Source organism: Anabas testudineus, chromosome 21 (assembly GCF_900324465.2).
Source record: "Anabas testudineus chromosome 21, fAnaTes1.2, whole genome shotgun sequence".
NCBI classification, from domain to species: Eukaryota; Metazoa; Chordata; class Actinopteri; order Anabantiformes; family Anabantidae; genus Anabas; species Anabas testudineus.
This window is the reverse complement of record NC_046629.1, coordinates 4257695-4273604: the sequence shown is the minus strand read 5'-3', so window position 1 is coordinate 4273604 and position 15910 is coordinate 4257695. Positions and strand designations below refer to the sequence as shown.

At 38.6% G+C, this 15910-nt stretch overlaps 1 protein-coding gene and 1 pseudogene across 1 annotated transcript; both read right to left on the bottom strand.

Moving 5' to 3' along the window:
• Positions 1-3415: 3415 nt before the first annotated feature.
• On the bottom strand, positions 3416-4478 carry LOC113172741 (annotated as a pseudogene).
• A 5673-nt stretch (positions 4479-10151) lies between these two features.
• On the bottom strand, positions 10152-13683 carry LOC113173417 (trace amine-associated receptor 13c-like). The gene is made up of 4 exons (XM_026376833.1): positions 13600-13683; positions 13279-13383; positions 11101-11252; positions 10152-10965 (listed from the first exon to the last, which is right to left on the bottom strand). Exons 1-4 carry the CDS (start codon positions 13681-13683, stop codon positions 10152-10154), a joined length of 1155 nt encoding a protein of 384 aa, XP_026232618.1.
• Between the last annotated feature and the right edge of the window lie 2227 nt (positions 13684-15910).

The following is a 15910-nucleotide window of genomic DNA, read 5'->3' as shown; positions in this document are numbered from 1 at the left end:
TACTAGGCTCAACAGAGCTATGACTCTTTGTCAGCCTGGCTACAGGCAGGCTCAAAGGAACCTGACGTTCTTATTGCTTGAGTCAATCCCGGCTGTCGTTGGGTGAAATCCAGGTTGTCACAGTCTTGTCTCTGTTCATCTCTGTTTTTTACAGTATAACTATTGTTTACCCACAAGTGTGCTTGTAGTATGTTGTTCTACTTCCCCAGATTTATAAAACATCCCATCAAAACCATTGAAAATTACAGAAACATTTATTTTAAATTGAAACATTGACCAGAAGAATCACTAACTAAAACTTCAGGGGGTTCACCAAAGTCATTGAGCCTCTAACAAAAATCTAAGTCAACATATAATGGCAAGTTTGTGTGGAATCATTAGATGTAAAAAATTAGAGTGCATTCAATTAGATTTTAAAAGCAAATTATATTGAATGTATTAACATTAAAGGCCTCCAAGTGGAACATCAGTGTTCCAAAGATGTCTAGATCTTACATTTGAGTGAGCTCAAAGATGAAGGAAAGCACAATAGGGCAAGCTGTGGATCAGGAGGTAAAGTAGGCGTCTATCAATCATTGGATTGGATATTTGATTCCTGAACTTCTGATTTCTGAGTTCAGACTGTTTATGGGGACAACATTTAAAAAGAAGTGAAGCAATCTATCTATCAGCAGCTTCAAAGTAGCATTCTTTTAAATTTGATCTGACATCAAGGCCTTTTAAGTTGTTGATTTAGTAATATCAAGTTCAAACACATTTTCTTGATCAAATAGTTTTTGCATTTCAGTCACTCCACAGTGTCTCTCTACAGGATATTAGTCTCACAGGAGCCAGGCCTCAGAATTTTTCAGTGTAACAATAAGTCGAATAGATTTTCTAAACCAGGGGTAGAATAAGGTATAAATCATAGGGTTTAGACTGGAGTTCAAATAGAACAGACATATTACAAAGGCAGAAGATGAAGCATTTATAAATGTATCATGACTTATAATTGCAACACAGAAATATGGGCACATGCATATTAGAAATACAATTACAACAACACCAAGAGTTCCTGCTGCCTTCATCTCTGACTTTTTAGCTGTTACTTTCACTGAATGTTGGTATGAGACAAACACAATGTGAGACCTCATGGCTCGAACTTGAGACACAACCACAACAAATACTCTCATATTCAGAACCACAATGACAGTGATGGGAACAATGAAGGAAAATGTAAGGTTTAGGACATGTTCAATAAATTTTAAGACTACCACACACTCTCCAACACAGAAATGTGTGCCTGGCTGTTTCAAATTATCTTTCATGAGCACACAGAGAAAGAAGAGGGAACAGATCCAACACAGTGAAACACAGACCTGAACTCTTTTTGGTGTGACTTTGGTGGAGTAATGTAGAGGGTCACAAATAGCCACATAACGGTCAATGGATATGAGAACCATGATTCCTACTGAGGTAGTGGTAGTAAAAAAGTCTACAAGACAATACAGACTACACATAAAGTCACCAAGAAACCAGCAGCCGTCTATGAGCATAATTTGAAACAACCAGAGGAAACCTACAGAGAAATCTGAGACAGCCAGAGAGAGGAGGAGGAGGTTGGTGGGAGTGTGGAGCTGCCTGGAGAGAAAAGACAACATGTTGTTTTCAGTTTAAACAAATATTACAGCAGATAAAAACTGTGACAGATATGTCAAGTGATTAAGTGAATTTTAGAAAAAAATCCTAAAATGTTTGGTTTATAATTTGATTAAATAAGTTGTTACTTGAAGTGGGAGATGGAGATGATGACCAGCAGGTTAAGAGTCACAGTAAGTAGAGAGATGAAGGACAGAACAATGTAAATAAGAACAGTGTGAGAGTGAGGACGCTTTGGTTTCCTGCAGGAGGTGTTGAGATGTGGAAAGCAGAGTTCAACTTCCTCCATCGTCAGAGAGAGAGGAGAAGCTGCTGAGCTCTGAGAAGCTCTCTGAACAAATCTCTGTGTCTTATAACTTTAAGAATCTCTTTACTCCCTCCTCTAAATGATTCTCCACCTTTTCTCTATAGATTATCATCATTAGTACCTGTGCTAAACCTATGTTCATATTCCAATATGATTGTGTTGTATTAACTACACAAAAACATAGTAAAAATAGACAAAGTATAAACCTTATTCATACACATCTTATAGTTAATGAACATACTGCACGTAAAAGATTCCAAATAAACTGCAGCGATTTTATTACTGGTTAAATTCACACCTTTGATCAGCTTTTACGTTTCATACAATAATCTGAATGAATGACCCCAAACACTGAAACCTAAACAGCATTCATCTCATGCACAGAGGTCACTACAGTGCACAGATGTTCAAAAGCTGTTCTCTTGTATATGCATGGGTTAGTGTTAGTGCATAATAATTATGTCTTTTTGGAGAGAATTTAAATAGCATTTTTATGCCTAGAGAGGAAAAAAACTTGTCGAAGGCTCTCATAATTCCTGAATGTCATTACTGGTAGGTGTAACAAATGAAGATTAGCTAATCTTGGCTGGAAATCAATGTTAACTTGTTAAGGAAATAGTTTGCTGACTGTGTCCATCTTAAGACCAGTATGGAGCTTTAAGCAGTTTCTTGTCTGGCACCCTGTGACCGGTCCCTTCATACTGGTCAAATGAGCAATGGGCAGTATCACACAGGCCAAACAGAAACGGACAATATGTTCTGACCCAGGAAAAAAAAACATCTTGAAGGAGACGTTTCTTTAATGTTTAATGAACTTTAAGGGTCATTTTACTGTTGAGCACAGTACATACAGAATATAACATTTTGTTCGTTACCTAAACATGAACTGCAAGATTCTGAAGGTATTTGCCATATTCTCAAAGACTTTTCTAACTATTCTGATTATCCATCGATCTACTGTCACAACAGGAATAATCTCAAGGCATCTTATAGTGTTTAAGGTTTAAGACCTTACAAATATACCTGTATACAGAATTATAATTAAAACCTAAAAACCCCATTTGAGCAGCACCAGGAGACAGTGGAGAGAAAAAAACTCCCTTCAGAGCAAGAGACTTCCAGCAGAACCAGGCTCTGGGTGGGCGGCCATCTGCCTCGACCGATTGCAGTGAGTGGAAAGATGAGAGAGAAAAGAACAGCAGGCAACATAAATCTATGACAACAAGCAGCAGAAACACTGGACAAGTTGGTAGAACCAGTTACTGTACTCTTGAGATATGCAGCTCCATCTATTCGGGATGGGAGACATGTTGATGGTTTAGATTAATGAACTCAGCTTGATCTATGGGGAAGAAGAAGAAAGAGTGCAAATGATGTTCTTACTGCTTGGGCTACTCCCCGCTGTCATCGGGTGAAATCCAACATGTTTTTTACATTGTTGATTCAGTATTAGTAAGTTCCAAACTCTCTCTACAGGATATTAGTCTCACAGGAGCCAGGCCTCAGAATTTTTAGTGTAACAATAAGTCGAATAGATTTTCTAAACCAGGGGTAGAAAAAAGTATAAATCATAGGGTTTAGACAGGAGTTCAAATAGAACAGACATATTACAAAGGCAGTGGATGACAAATTAATCAATTTATCATGACTTATAAGTGCGACACAGAAATATGGGCACATGCATATTAGAAAGACAATTACAACAACACCAAGAGTTCCTGCTGCCTTCATCTCTGACTTTTTAGCTGTTACTTTCACTGAACGTTGGTATGAGACCACGACAATCTGAGTCCTCATGGCTCGAGCCTGAGACACAGCCACAACAAATACTCTCATATACAGAACTGTGATGACAGTGATGGAAGCAATGAAGGAAAATGTAAGATTTAGAACATAATCAACAAATTTTAACACTATCACACACTTCTCCAACACAGAAATGTGTGCCTGGCTGTTTCAAATTATCTTTCATGAGCACACAGAGAAAGAAGAGGGAACAGATCCAACACAGTGAAACACAGACTCCAACTCTTTTTGGTGTGACTTTGATGGAGTAATGTAGAGGATCACAAATAGCCACATAACGGTCAATAGATATGAGAACCATGATTCCTACTGAAGTAGAGTTAATAATAAAGTCTACAAAACAATACAGACTACACATAAATTCACCAAGAAACCAGCAGCCGTCTATGAGCATAATTTGAAATAACCAGAGGAAACCTACAGAGAAATCTGAGACAGCCAGAGAGAGGAGGAGGAGGTTGGTGGGAGTGTGGAGCTGCCTGGAGAGAAAAGACAACAACATATTCATCGTTTTAGTTGTTATTGCAGCTGATAAAACCACATGAAACAATGAGAAATTGATAAATTTTTGGGACTTGAAGTGGGAGATGGAGATGATGACCAGCAGGTTGAGAGTCACAGTAAGTAGAGAGATGAAGGACAGAACAATGTAAATAAGAACAGTGTGAGAGTGAGGACGCTTTGGTTTCCTGCAGGAGGTGTTGAGATGTGGAAAGCAGAGTTCAACTTCCTCCATCATCAGAGAGAGAGAGGAGAAGCTGCTGAGCTCTGACAGCTCTCTGAACAAATCTCTCTGTTTTATAACTTCAGGAGCTCTTTACTCCCTCCTCTAGAATTCCCTCTGAATGATTCTCCACCTTTTCTTTATAGATTATCATTAGTACCTGTGCTAAACCTATGTTCATATTCCAATATGATTGTGTTGTAATAACTACACTATGATAGTAAAAGTAGGCAAAGTATACGTCTTATTCGTTAACATCCCAATGTTAATAAACATACTGCAAATGAAATATTCCAAATAAACTCTTCCAAATTCCAAATTCACCCCTTAGATCACCTTTAATGTTTAATACAGTAATCTAATAAATGACCCCAAACAGCATTTATTTCATGCGTACATTTTGTCTTATGCTTTGTTTTACAAGAACAAAATAAAAGAACAATCTGTAAGCTTGACACTGTGGGTTTACTTGTAGCTACAGCTGGTGGAGGGGATACAGTCTGGCTGGTCACTGATAGCTTTTAGCAGTCGGGATTTCAATTCAAATCCATTTCATGTGTATAGTGCCAATTCACAGCAGAAGTATTTTACAAGGCACTTTAAAGTGTAAGGTTTAAGACCTTACAGAGTCTAATTGATAAAGTGATATGGAAATTCCAACAATCTCATTTGATTTAGGCAACAGTGGAGAGGAAAAACTCCTTTATTGGAAGAAACCTCCAGCAGCTCCAGGCCGAGGATTCCTGCAGCAATTACAGAGAGACATGGAGACAGAGGAGGAGGAAACAACCACAAGACGGAGTGAAGACACAAAGTTAATGACATGAAATGGTGGACTTGCATTGACATAGGAGAAAGGAGAGAGGAGAGGAGCTCCTGAGTTCCCCCAGCAGACTAACCTATAGCACCAGAACTAAGAGATGGTTCAGAGTCACCTGATCCATCTCTAACTATAAGCTTTATAAAAAAGGAAAGTTTTAAGTCTTAAATGTGGAGAGGGCGTCTGCTTCCAGAACCTGAACTGGGAGCTGGTTCCTAAGAGAGGGGCTAGATAGAGATAGAGAAATATGATCTCTCTTGCTAAGTCCAGTCAGAACTCTGGCTGCAGCATTTTGGATTAACTGGAGGCTTTTTAAGGAGTTATTGGGACAAACTATTAATAATGAATTAAAATAGTCCAGTCTGGACTAGAATGTGATTATACATAGATTTTTAGGACAAAACAATATAACCTCTTGCTAAAATCCAAGCCTTTATGTCAGCTTGAAGTTTGATTAATTCATTACTTTCTTCATTAGTGGCTTCATGGAAAAGTATAGCTGGGTGTCTGCAAAGCACTGGAAATTTGACTAACCCCAATACTAATATTAGTGCCCCTACTTCTACAAGACTTGGTCTTCTAAATATCAGATCCCTCTCTAACAAAGCATCTCTAATAAATGACTTTATCCTCTCTCAGAAATTAGACTTCTTAAATGAAACCTGGCTGAGGATAGGTGAGTGTATCCAGTTGCAAGAGCTCTGTTATTTGACCTCGCCTAGATTAAGTGGGTGAGGGTGGTGGTGTTGCTATAGTCTCTAATAATCAACTAAATTGCTCAATGCCATCACTTAAACAGGTTCACAGCTTTGAAGCTTTGTCGTTTCTTATCCACTGTTCTGTTCCTGTATGTTGTACTGTCATCTACCACCCACCAAAAGCTAATGGCTAAAACTTTTTGTCAGAATTCTTCCAGTTGGTTGCTGACATTGTTGAGAGGTATGATAAGGTAATTATTGCTGGAGACTTTAACCTTCATATTGATAACACTAATACTGTAGCAAATGATTTTCATCAGTCTTACTGAATCTTTCAACCTGATTCAACATGTCAAAGGTCTGACCCATAACCAGGGCCACACCCCTGACTTGGTATTCACTTTAGTATTGACTCTAAACTCTGTTGAGTTAAAGGATCCATCTCTGATCATAAATGTGTTTTATTTGATACTTGTCTTCATCCAATCATTGTACCTCAAAAATTCACAGCTAAATGCCATCTATCTAACAGCCAGTCAGCAGCAAAGTTCACTAGCACCTTTTCTATGTTGGAGCAGGGTATTTCTTGCACATGTTGATGATATCGTCCGCCCTTTCAATGATATTTGTGCCTCTGCTCGAGAGGCTGCTGCTCCCTTAAAAACTGCAAATGTGTCCCGTAAAGACACCAATAAACAGCCTTGGATAGATGTCAGCATTCGTAGTTGTAAAGCTGGGTGTAGGAAAGCTGAGCAGAGATGGAAGATCCATTACAATACAACGGTAAAGAATGCCAGAGCTAAATACTTCTCAAACCTGATCACTGCTCACTTCCATAATCCTAAGTTTTTATTTCAGACTGTTGACAAGTTAGTAAAACCAAGCATCACAGCATCCTGGCTGAAAGTGATGCAGAGTGTGAGAAGTTCTTAACCTACTTTAATGATCAAATAGAATCAATCAGAGCTTCTGTCATCCCCAACTCCTTATTAGTCATAGTCTCACACCCTGTTAAAGAATGCACTTTAAGCCGCTTTCCTCCCATGACCGTATCGGAGCTACTAAAAAAACATCTCTAAAATGAAACCATCTTTCAGCCCAGTTGATGTCATCCCAGCTAAGTTCTTAATCTCGATCAGTGATTTGCTTGCTCCTTCTCTCCTGATTATTTTCAATACTTTTCTGTCCACTGGATATGTGCCAGATTATTTTAAAATTGCATGTGTGCAACCTCTTTTGAAAAAACCTGGTCTAGATCCCTCATTCCCTGAAAACTACAGACCAATCTCCAAACTACCATTCATATCAAAGACTTTAGAAAGGTACATGTCTAAACACTTATTTCTAGCTGCAGACAACTAACATTTTTTTACAAATTCCAATCTGGTTTTCACAAACACCACAGTACAGAGACCGCCCTACTGAAGGTAACTAATGATATTTTGTTGGCCTCTGACGCTGGTATGTGCTTCATTCTTGTCCTCCTTGACGTTAGTGCTGCTTTTGATACAGTAGACTACCAAATTTTGTTAGACAGGCTAAAGCACTGGGCTGGAATAGAAGGCACTGCACTGGACTGGTTCTCTTCACACCTGTCCAATCGATCATTTTGTGTTACCGTTAATAACTGTAAGCCATCTTTTTCTCCTGTGAAGTATGGAGTCCCACAAGGTTTAGTGCTGGGGCCAATCTTGTTCTCTTTGTATTGTCACGAGCTGGATGAAGGGCCCCGTGGCAAGAGATGAAACAGTACAAGAAGAGTTTAAGGTTTTTATTAACAACAAGGGAACAAGGGAATGAGTCCACCGAGTACTAATAGGAAACGTCAGTTCAGAATGAGTGTGGAGGTCTGGTTGAACCGAAAGTATTCTGTGACAGGAAATGGTCGTGTGAGGTCACAGCCATTACAGCCGACCAACAGAGAGCATGTGGAGCAGATGGAGCTAATAAAGTCCGGGGATAAGTACAGGGCAGCAATACAACAACAATAACGTAATATATAATATTATATTAATATATAATCCATCAGGCTATAATTCATGGTCAGGGACAATCCAGGTCATACACATAAAGAAAGTTCTAAGGGAAGTCCAGTAGGCAAAATCCACAACACAATAGACAGTCCAGGTCAGAAACACTAGGAGGTCCATGCAGAATTGAAACACGAAATGGAACAATGAGGGAGAGAACAGGGAAAAAACTCACGTAACCAGAGGGGTAGCAGCGTCAGGTCAGGCTGACCCAGTAAGGGGGAGAGACAGGGTAGAAGGGTCTGGTACTGTGAGCAGGGGGAATGACGGGGAATAAGCAGGGTCCAGTGCAGGCACAGTCCGAAAAATCCAAAGTTAGTCAATCCAAAAGAAACGCTAGACAGTATCCAGGAGTTGAGGTTAGACTATCTGAAAGGGGAGAAAAGTGAGCAGGCCGGTATTTATAGTGTGGCAGAAACCAGGTGTAATCAATTAGGTGAGTGAAGGTAATTAGACTGGGAGGAGGAAACAGGAAGTTGCCATAATAAGGGCATGGGGAAAAGCCAGGCAGCAACGAGGCTGGAACCATGACCTGTACTTGCTCCCTTTGGGACATATTATTCGTAAACATGGTGTTTCTTTTCATTGCAATGCTGATGACGCTCAGCTGTACTGTCCCTTTAAGATCTCTGACCACGGCGGACTGAGTTCCTTACATCAGTGTATTAATTAGATAAAAAGCTGGAAGGCTCAAAATTTCCTGCAGCTGAACACTGACAAAACAGAAATAGTTATCACTCCACAACATATAGCCAAACACATTTTGCCCTGCACAGATTGTCTCTTAGATAATTCTAAGCCCTCTGCAAAAAGTCTTGGTGTTTGGTTTGATAGTAAACTTAACTTTGAGCATCATGTCAGAAAGCTTGTTTTTATCATTTCAATTATTTCCTCACGCCTTGACTATTGCAAAAGTCTTTTCACCTGTCTCAGGCAGAAATCTAATGTCTCTGTAATCTAATTAATCGGCTCCAGATTGTTCAGAACTCAGTTGCAGGACTCTTAACTAATAGGACTCTTAACTCCTGTCTGAGCTTCCTTACACTGGCTGTATCTTTTAGGATTGGTTTTAAGATTTTATTAATAACTTCTAAAGTTCTGCATGATCTTTCATGCAGAACTTTTATGCATGAGCATATGAGACCATCCATGCCGTGTGCAGGGATGATTTGATTATTTCTGTAATAGTTATGATTTTATTTGTAAAGAAATTCATGAAATCATTGGTGCTGAGAGATGAGGGGATACTAGGCTCAACAGAGCTATGACTCTTTGTCAGCCTGGATACAGTGCTGAAAAGCAACCTGGGGTTGTTCTTATTTGCCTCTATTAATGAAGAGTAATATGTGGTTCTAGCTTTACGGAGGGCAGAAGTTAAGATGACTGCCCCCCTCTGTGTTGGTGCATTGCTCTTAATTGAAAGACTAAATCAGTTCCTTAAATTTGTGACTAGTATTTTCAGATGAACATCTGCTGTGGTGAATCTTAGGAATTACTGTAAATTGAAATGTTATTAAACATGATAAGATAAAGTAGGGGTTTTGGGGAAAAACTTTTAAATGATCAATTTCAACACCAACAGTCAGTGAGTTAATTTACATTTTGACTTTATGTGATTTCTTTTTCTTTTTTTTTTCTGTATAACTGCAGAAAAAAAACTGTATGTAGAATTTAGTTTAGTCTAGTTAACCAAATTCAGCATGCTGTCATTCTATACAGTACTGCTTTACTGGTTTAGCAAAGTAAACTGTCTGAAAGTGAAAAACTGGACAAATTATGTGAAAATTGATTTGCAACCTTTATTTTGTCGCAAGAAAAGTAAAGATGTAGTAAAGATGGAGGATATACAATGTGACTGCATATAAGCATGAAACAAAACATGAAGTCCTGCAGAAAATTCCTAAATGTTTTCTGGACAATAGCTACAGTATTAACAAGGCAAATGCAAAAGCATATTTCCTAAAATCATGCCTGAAAAGACTGGACAAAGCTGACAAGACTACCTCTATCTAATGGTCTATCTAATGTCTTTTTCTTCATTCTGTAGGAAGGCACATAAACCAAGGAGAACACAAACTGATGAGTTGTGACTCTTGAAAACAACTTTCAGCCACTGAACAGTGTCACATCAAACCACATTAGTCTCACAGGAGCCAGGCTTGAAAATCTGAAGTGTAACAATCATTCTAATAGATTTTCTGAACCAGGGGTAAAACAAAGCATATACAATGGGATTTAGGCAGGAGTTGAAATAGAAAAGATATAAAATAAAGGCAGAAGATGAAGTATTGAACTCGTCCTTGTCTATAAGTGCAACACAGAAATATGGACAGAGGCACAAAAGAAACACAACTATAACAACACCGAGAGTCCTGGCTGCTTTCACCTCAGATTTCTTAGCAGAGACACTCACTGAACGTTGGTATGAGACAAACACAATGTGAGACCTCATGGCACGAGCCTGAGACACAGCCACAAAAAATACTCTCATATACAGAACTACGATGGCAGTAATAGGAACGATAAAGGTCAAAATAAGATCTGCAACTTTTTGATTCTTGTTAAAGATTATTACACATTCACCAGCACAGGAATTATACCTGCCTGGTTGTTTAAGATTATCCTTCATGATCATGTTTACAAAGAAGAAAGAACAGATCCAACACAGAATAACACAAGTCTGAACTCTTCTTGGAGTGATTCTGGTGGGATAATGCAGAGGGTCACAAATAGCCACATATCGGTCAACTGATATGAGAACCATGGTTCCTATTGAGGTAGAGGTCATAATGTAGTCTAAAATACAGTACAGACTACACATAATGTCACCAAGAAACCAGCAGCCGTCTACGAGCATAATCTGAAACAACCAGGGGACGCTTACAGAGAAATCTGAGACAGCCAGAGAGAGAAGAAGGAGGTTGGTGGTAGTGTGGAGCTGCCTGGAGAGAAAATACAGTATTTATATTATTTGTGCAGGAAACCAGATGAAAACCATGACATATAAAAAACTATTTTTGAACATGTTCGTTTCTACAAAGATACTAGTATTAGAATTTCATGTAATTTGAGGCTACTTGAAGTGGGAGATGGAGATGATGACCAGTAGGTTGAGAGATGCAGTAAGTAGAGAGATGAAGGACAGAACAATGTAAATAAGAACAGTGTGAGAGTGAGGACGCTTTGGTTTCCTGCAGGAGGTGTTGAGATGTGGAAAGCAGAGTTCAACTTCCTCCATCATCAGAGAGAGAGGAGAAGCTGCTGAGCTCTGACAGCTCTCTGAACAAATCCTTACTCCCACCTCTAGAATTCCCTATGAGTGATTCTCCACCCTTTCTCTATTTATTATTATTATTAGTACCTGTGCTAAACCAATGGTCATATTCCAAAATGATTGTGTTGTATTAATTACATATAGTAAATATAGACAAAATACACACCTTACTCATACAAACCTCACAGTTAATAAACATACTGAACATGAAAGATTCCAAATACACTGCAGCGGTGATGATATTGTGAAATTCAGCCCATTGATAAACTTTTATTTTCAATACAGTAATCTGAATGAATCACCCCAAACATTAAAGCCTAAACAACATTCATGAAGACAAAGGGGCCACTACAGTGGAAAGCTGTTAAAAAGCTGTTCTCTTGTATGTAATGGTTTAGGGGTATTAAAGCCATGGTCAATAAATCCGTCTTTTTGAGGAAAATTTAAATTGCCCTTTTTATGCCTAGAGAGGAATAAAAACTTGTCGAAGGTTCTCATAATTCAACACAACAGGAATCACTGTGGCGAGGCACTTTATTGTGTTTAAGGTTTAAGACCATACAAATATACCTGGTTACAGAATTATGTAGAAAACCCGAAAACCCCATTTTAGCAGCACCAGGAGACAGTGGAGAGGAAAAACTTCCAGCAGAAAGAGTCTCTGGGTGGGCGGCCAACCGCCTCGATCAGTTGGAGTGACTGGAAAGATGAGAGAGAAAAGAACAGCAGGCAACAAAAATCTATGAAAACAAGCAGCAGAAACACTGGACAAGTTGGTCGAACCAGTAGATGACATGTTGATGGTTTAGATAAATTAACTAATGAAATTAACTCAGCATGATCTACAGGGAAAGAAGCAGTCTACGTACGAGTGCAAATGATGTGAGGATGAAAAGCTACAGCTACAAGGAATCCGATGACAACGGGTGGGAGAGCAGCAGTTGGACAATGATGGATGATGGTGAAGGTCAGGGAGCCAGATAATGTTACAATAGATAAAAAAGTCAAGGAGTCAGATCTGTGGACCAACCAGGATGACGATTGCGCAGATATCTATGCATGATTGTTTTTTACAAAAGGACTTTGTTGTTTGTCAGGGATAGAAAGATCTAGACCCTGAACTCTGTATTCTTTATTCATTTTACTCCTAATGATCACTGACCATGTTAATTGATTGTTAAATAAACTGATAACTTGAGACTGAAACATCTCCTTCTATTCCTTCATAAACGAGCACGCAGGAATTGGCTGTTACATAGAAGAGAGTTTTGCTAGTAGATTGAGCCACAGTCCAACAATAAAATCGCAGGTTTGGGTGATATCATTAAATGTTAAAAAAATAGAGTGCAGGCAATTAGATTTTAAAAGCAGATTACATAGAATATATTAACAATAAAGGCCTCCAAGTACAACATTGTACCAAAGATGGCTAGATCTTTCATTTGCGTGAGCTCAAAGATGAAGAATGGCGAAATCGGGTGGCTGTGGATAAGGAGGTGGAGCAGTCGTCTACCAATCATGGCATCGCATATTTGATTCCTGAACTCCTGATTTCTGAGTTCAGACTGTTTATGGGGACAAAATTAAAAAGAAGTGATTAATCCGTTTCATTTCAGCAGCTTAACAGAAGAGTTCTTTTATATTTGATCTGACTTTAAGGCCTTTCAAGTTGATGATTCAGTATAAGTAAGTTCAAACCCATTTACTTGATCAAATAGTGTTTGTGTTTCAGTCACTCCACAGTGTCTCCCTACAGGATATTAGTCTCACAGGAGCCAGGCCTCAGAATTTTTAGTGTAACAATAAGTCGAATAGATTTTCTAAACCAGGGGTAGAAAAAGGTATAAATCATTGGGTTTAGACTGGAGTTCAAATAGAACAGACATATTACAAAGGCAGAAGATGAAGTATTAATCAATGTATCATGACTTATAAGTGTAACACAGAAATATGGGCACATGCATATTAGAAAGACAATTACAACAACACCAAGAGTCCTGGCTGCTTTCATCTCAGATTTCTTAGCTTTTAGACTGACTGAACGTTGGTATGAGACCACGACAATCTGAGACCTCATGGCTCGAACCTGAGACACAACCACAACAAATACTCTCATATACAGAACCACAATGACAGTGATGGGAACAATGAAGGAAAATGTAAGAATCAGAACATTTTCAATAAATTTTAAGATTAGCACACACTCTCCTACACAGAAATGTGTGCCTGGCTGTTTCAAATTATCTTTCATGAGCACACAGAGAAAGAAGAGGGAACAGATCCAACACAGTGAAACACAGACCTGAACTCTTTTTGGTGTGACTTTGATGGAGTAATGTAGAGGGTCACAAATAGCCACATAACGGTCAATAGATATGAGAACCATGTTTCCTACTGAGGTAGAGAGGGTCATAAAGTCTACAAGACAATACAGACTACACATACTGTCACCAAGAAACCAGCAGTCGTCTATGAGCATAATTTGAAACAACCAGAGGAAACCTACAGAGAAATCTGACACAGCCAGAGAAAGAAGGAGGAGGTTGGTGGGAGTGTGGAGCTGCCTGGAGAGAAAAGACAACATGTTGATTTCAGTTTAAACAAATATTACAGCAGATAAAAACTGTGACAGATTTGTCAAGGGATAAAGTGATTTTTAAAATAATGAAATACTAAAATGTCTCTCAGATTTTTAACATTCTTAAATAAGTTGTTACTTGAAGTGGGAGATGGAGATGATGACCAGTAGGTTGAGAGTCACAGTAAGTAGAGAGATGAAGGACAGAACAATGTAAATAAGAACAGTGTGAGAGTGAGGACGCTTTGGTTTCCTGCAGGAGGTGTTGAGATGTGGAAAGCAGAGTTCAACTTCCTCCATCATCAGAGAGAGAGAGGAGAAGCTGCTGAGCTCTGACAGCTCTCTGAACAAATCTCTCTGTCTTATAACTTTATGAATCTCTTTACTCCCACCTCTAGAATTCCCTCTAAACGATTCTCCACCTTTTCTTTATAGATTATCATCATTAGTACCTGTGCTAAACCTATGTTCATATTCCAATATGATTGTGTTGTATTAACTACACAAAAACATAGTAAAAATAGACAAAGTATAAACCTTATTCATACACATCTTATAGTTAATGAACATACTGCACGTAAAAGATTCCAAATAAACTGCGGCAGTGATTTTATTACTGGTTAAATTCACACCTTTGATCAGCTTTTACGTTTCATACAATAATCTGAATGAATGACCCCAAACACTGAAACCTAAACAGCATTCATCTCAAGCACAGAGGTCACTACAGTGCACAGATGTTCAAAAGCTGTTCTCTTGTATATGCATGGATTAGTGTTAGTGCATAATAATTATGTCTTTTTGGAGAGAATTTAAATAGCATTTTTATGCCTAGAGAGGAAAAAAAACTTGTCGAAGGCTCTCATAATTCCTGAATGTCATTACTGGTAGGTGTAACAAATGAAGATTAGCTAATCTTGGCTGGAAATCAATGTTAACTTGTTAAGGAAATAGTTTCCTGACTGTGTCCATCTTAAAACCAGTATGGAGCTTTAAGCAGTTTCTTGTCTGGCACCCTGTGACCGGTCCCTTCATACTGGTCAAATGAGCAATGGGCAGTATCACACAGGCCAAACAGAAACGGACAATATGTTCTGACCCAGAAAAAAAACATCTTGAAGGAGACGTTTCTTTAATGTTTAATGAACTTTAAGGGTCATTTTACTGTTGAGCACAGTACATACAGAATATAACATTTTGTTCGTTACCTAAACATGAACTGCAAGATTCTGAAGGTATTTGCCATATTCTCAAAGACTTTTCTAACTATTCTGATTATCCATCGATCTACTGTCACAACAGGAATAATCTCAAGGCATCTTATATGTGTTTAAGGTTTAAGACCTTACAAATATACCTGTATACAGAATTATAATTAAAACCTAAAAACCCCATTTGAGCAGCACCAGGAGACAGTGGAGAGAAAAAAACTCCCTTCAGAGCAAGAGACTTCCAGCAGAACCAGGCTCTGGGTGGGCGGCCATCTGCCTCGACCGATTGCAGTGAGTGGAAAGATGAGAGAGAAAAGAACAGCAGGCAACATAAATCTATGACAACAAGCAGCAGAAACACTGGACAAGTTGGTAGAACCAGTTACTGTACTCTGGAGATATGCAGCTCCATCTATTCGGGATGGGAGACATCTTGATGGTTTAGATTAATGAACTCAGCTTGATCTATTGGGAAGAAGCAGAAAGAGTGCAAATGATGTTCTTACTGCTTGGGCTACTCCCAGCTGTCATCGGGTGAAATCCAACATGTTTTTTACATTGTTGATTCAGTATTAGTAAGTTCCAAACTCTCTCTACAGGATATTAGTCTCACAGGAGCCAGGCCTCAGAATTTTTAGTGTAACAATAAGTCGAATAGATTTTCTAAACCAGGGGTAGAAAAAGGTATAAATCATTGGGTTTAGACTGGAGTTCAAATAGAACAGACATATTACAAAGGCAGTGGATGACAAATTAATCAATTTATCATGACTTATAAGTGCGACACAGAAATATGGGCACATGCATATTAGAAAGACAATTAC